The sequence below is a fragment of the Acanthamoeba castellanii genome (genome assembly GCF_000313135.1).
Source record: "Acanthamoeba castellanii str. Neff unplaced genomic scaffold scf7180000084620, whole genome shotgun sequence".
Classification (NCBI taxonomy): Eukaryota; Discosea; order Longamoebia; family Acanthamoebidae; genus Acanthamoeba; species Acanthamoeba castellanii.
Window position 1 is genome coordinate 8,368 of NW_004457386.1, and position 2,711 is coordinate 11,078.

Below are 2,711 nucleotides of genomic sequence, written 5' to 3' on the forward strand. Positions count from 1 at the left end.
GCCGCCTCCACGACGTTCGGTGGCAGGAGAGGCAAGGTTCGAAGATGAAGCGGACAAATTGGAATTGGCGAGAGAGGAGGATGAAGTGGCGGCATTCTTCCTGAAGGATGAGGGGGAGAGATTGCGCGAGGAGATGGAGGTGAGGCGCTTGAGCTTACTCGAGCTGTCGCTCTTCTGTGAGCTCACTACCCCATCGGATGATGGCGATTTGGCCGAGCTGAAGTAGGCCGAACCAGTGCGTGAGAGCTGGCTCTGGCGCTTCCCTTCTGACTGCGTCAGCTTCTTCTCCAGCTTCTCTCTCTTTTTCCTGGCCTTCTTCTCTTCGTAATCGCTCATCTCACTCTCTTGATCCAATCAAAATATTATTAATGTAAGCTTTTGTTCGCCTCAAGATGCTGCAGCGGCCACCAAGAAAATGACGAAGAAAAGGGACGTGCAAGTTGAAGTTTTTGTTGTTTAGTTGTTTTTGGATTGAAGAAGATGAAGGAGAGATGTAGGCCAAGGCGGCGACCCACTCCTCCCACTGGGGGAAGGTGAGTGAATAGCCCGGCTCCACTCTCGCGACCACTTAGCCCAACGTGCCGTGGCAGACGGTACCCCAGCGACGAAGACCGCCCCCTCACTGAAGAGGTCTGAACACGTTGCAACTCTATAAGTCGCTTGGCTTTGTGTGAAATGACTATGCCTTCCCTCGTCCCGCTGGCCGCTACTCATAGCCCCCGCTTGGGCGCTGCCATTGTGGGAGCCTTCCGGCCACTCCGACCAAAAAAACAGAATTTGGCTCCGAGCCCACGACCGAACAAGGAGGTTGCGCAGTATGGCCGTATCCATCAACCCTAGCATTATACGCCCTTCACATCCCTCTTGGTAAGGCGAGGAATGTTGTGTGGTGCTTTCGGCGATGTGGCTGTGTCCAACAATCGTCACTCTCTTCGCTCACGCCTTCAAGCAAGCCCGAGCTCCCTCTTGCCGTCCGTAACATTCTCATTGCTCCGCTCCTTCAACCTGCACACTCTTCGCCCATCACTTTCACAGTCCATAGCCGACAATCACCACGTTCGTTCCTCTTGCGTCGAGAGAGGAAATGAACACGAGAATGAACGACAGATCGGAGGGCTTCCTTGGTACTTGGAAAGCAGGCAACGTTTCCCTTTTGCACACGATGGGCTTCTCCATACCCAAATAAGTCTTGTGGCTCCCTCATCAGTCTCGCCAGAATCGAAGGATGGAGAGGTGTTCGTTGAAGGCGACCCGCGAAAGTATGTACTGTTGTTGTGCAGAGTTGGGACGCAGTGAGCGAGGGGGTGATCGCATGCTTCGGGCTGAGCGTCTCTGATGCAAACAGGAGGAGGAGTGCGGCACCTTGGAGGAGAATCCGGAACTAGCGAGGAGAGCCATGACCTCTTCTGGCTTGTTCTCTGTCACCACCACTAAGTAGAAGCACCCTTGAGGCGACATCAGCTCCTGGCACAGCGCCAGCAGGTGGTGTGTGTGTGTGTGTGTGTGTGTGCGTGTGTGTGCGTGTGTGCCGATGCGTTTTAAGTAATCTGAGCAGCAGTCTGCGACCTACTCCATGAATAGCTAGTACCGGGATGAGGGGCAGGAGTCGATCGAGTACTCGTCGGCCATCCACGCCACCAGCCCACGCTGCCTCTATGCCCTTACTTCCGACCTGCGCGGGCACTGGTCAGCCGGGCTCACACACCGATCGCCACCGCATCAACGCGGGGATAAGCATGTGTGTGGGTTCGAGACTCACCTCTTCGTCCTCTGTTGGCACATACGGGGGGTTGAAGAGAAGCACGTCGATCTTCCCCTTGGCGCGCTCTAGTCCTGACACGAGATCAGTGCAGACGCAGTTGACCGCCACCTGTGTAAACAACAGCCACCACGATCAGCACACCGGAGGCTAGTAGCATGGGCCATGCGATGGCAGGCTTACGTTGTTGGCGCGGGCCGTAGCCGCGGTGGCCTCGATTGCGTGCTGGTTGAGATCGGTGGCAAAGAAACTCGTCGGCAGACCGGGCAGCACCTCCTTCGCCAGAAAGCTCACCACGCACCCACTCCCCGACCTGTGCTTCGCTCCCCATTAGTCGACAAGAACGACGGCACTGGTCGGGCATGCGGGGGGGGGGTGACGCCAGGGGTGAGGTGCAGAAAGAGAGGGGACGAACCCGACCTCGAGGCAAAGATGGGGCTGGCGGGCACGGAGGAACGGTGCATCGAGCTGCAGCGCGTCAAGGAAGAGGAAGGTGTCGTGCGCAGGCTCGTACACCCGCTCGTAGTCTGCCGAGGTCAGGTGGCCCAGCTCCGGCGTCGCCATCTTTTCCGTCATCTCCATCTTCTTCTATGTTCTGTATTTTTTATTTTATTTATTTTCGTTTTGTTTTATTTCTTCTTCGGCCACGCCGGTGTTGTTGTGCCTTCCGCTGGCATTCACACAGCGTTGCGGGATCAAGAGGAAAAGAACTGGAAGGAGCGCATGATGGGCGCGGCGAGTGCCCACTCCTCGTCGAAGGTGGCGTCCATGGCCTGGAAGAGGAGCACGTAGGACGTGTTGCCGAAGAGGTAGACCCTCTGCAGGCATCGCATCTGCTGCATCGCAATGCCCTTGTTCATCTGCGGCGCTCCACCGACCGGCTGGGCGTCTGCGTACCAAAAAACACAGGCAGCACGACAAGGTGAGCGCCTTCTTTCTTTCTTTCTTTTCT

The 2,711-nt window shown here is 56.4% G+C and overlaps 2 protein-coding genes across 2 annotated transcripts in view; both read right to left on the reverse strand.

The window, feature by feature from the left end:
* Positions 1 to 1,203: 1,203 nt before the first annotated feature.
* Positions 1,204 to 2,341, reverse strand: ACA1_340460 (N6 adenine-specific DNA methyltransferase 1, putative; the record flags this gene model as incomplete). The annotated part of the gene is made up of 6 exons (XM_004337431.1): positions 1,204 to 1,266; positions 1,363 to 1,464; positions 1,589 to 1,672; positions 1,760 to 1,870; positions 1,943 to 2,072; positions 2,175 to 2,341. The coding sequence occupies 6 exons, from the start codon at positions 2,339 to 2,341 to the stop codon at positions 1,204 to 1,206; spliced, it is 657 nt and encodes a 218-aa protein (XP_004337479.1).
* Positions 2,342 to 2,454: 113 nt separating this feature from the next.
* Positions 2,455 to 2,711, reverse strand: part of ACA1_340470 (uncharacterized protein) — a gene marked incomplete at both ends in the record, with an annotated part of 1,084 nt that continues 827 nt past the window's right edge. Inside the window, one exon of the mRNA XM_004337432.1 lies at positions 2,455 to 2,648. Within this exon, the coding sequence (XP_004337480.1) occupies positions 2,455 to 2,648 (194 nt within the window). The remainder of the gene's footprint in view (positions 2,649 to 2,711) is intronic.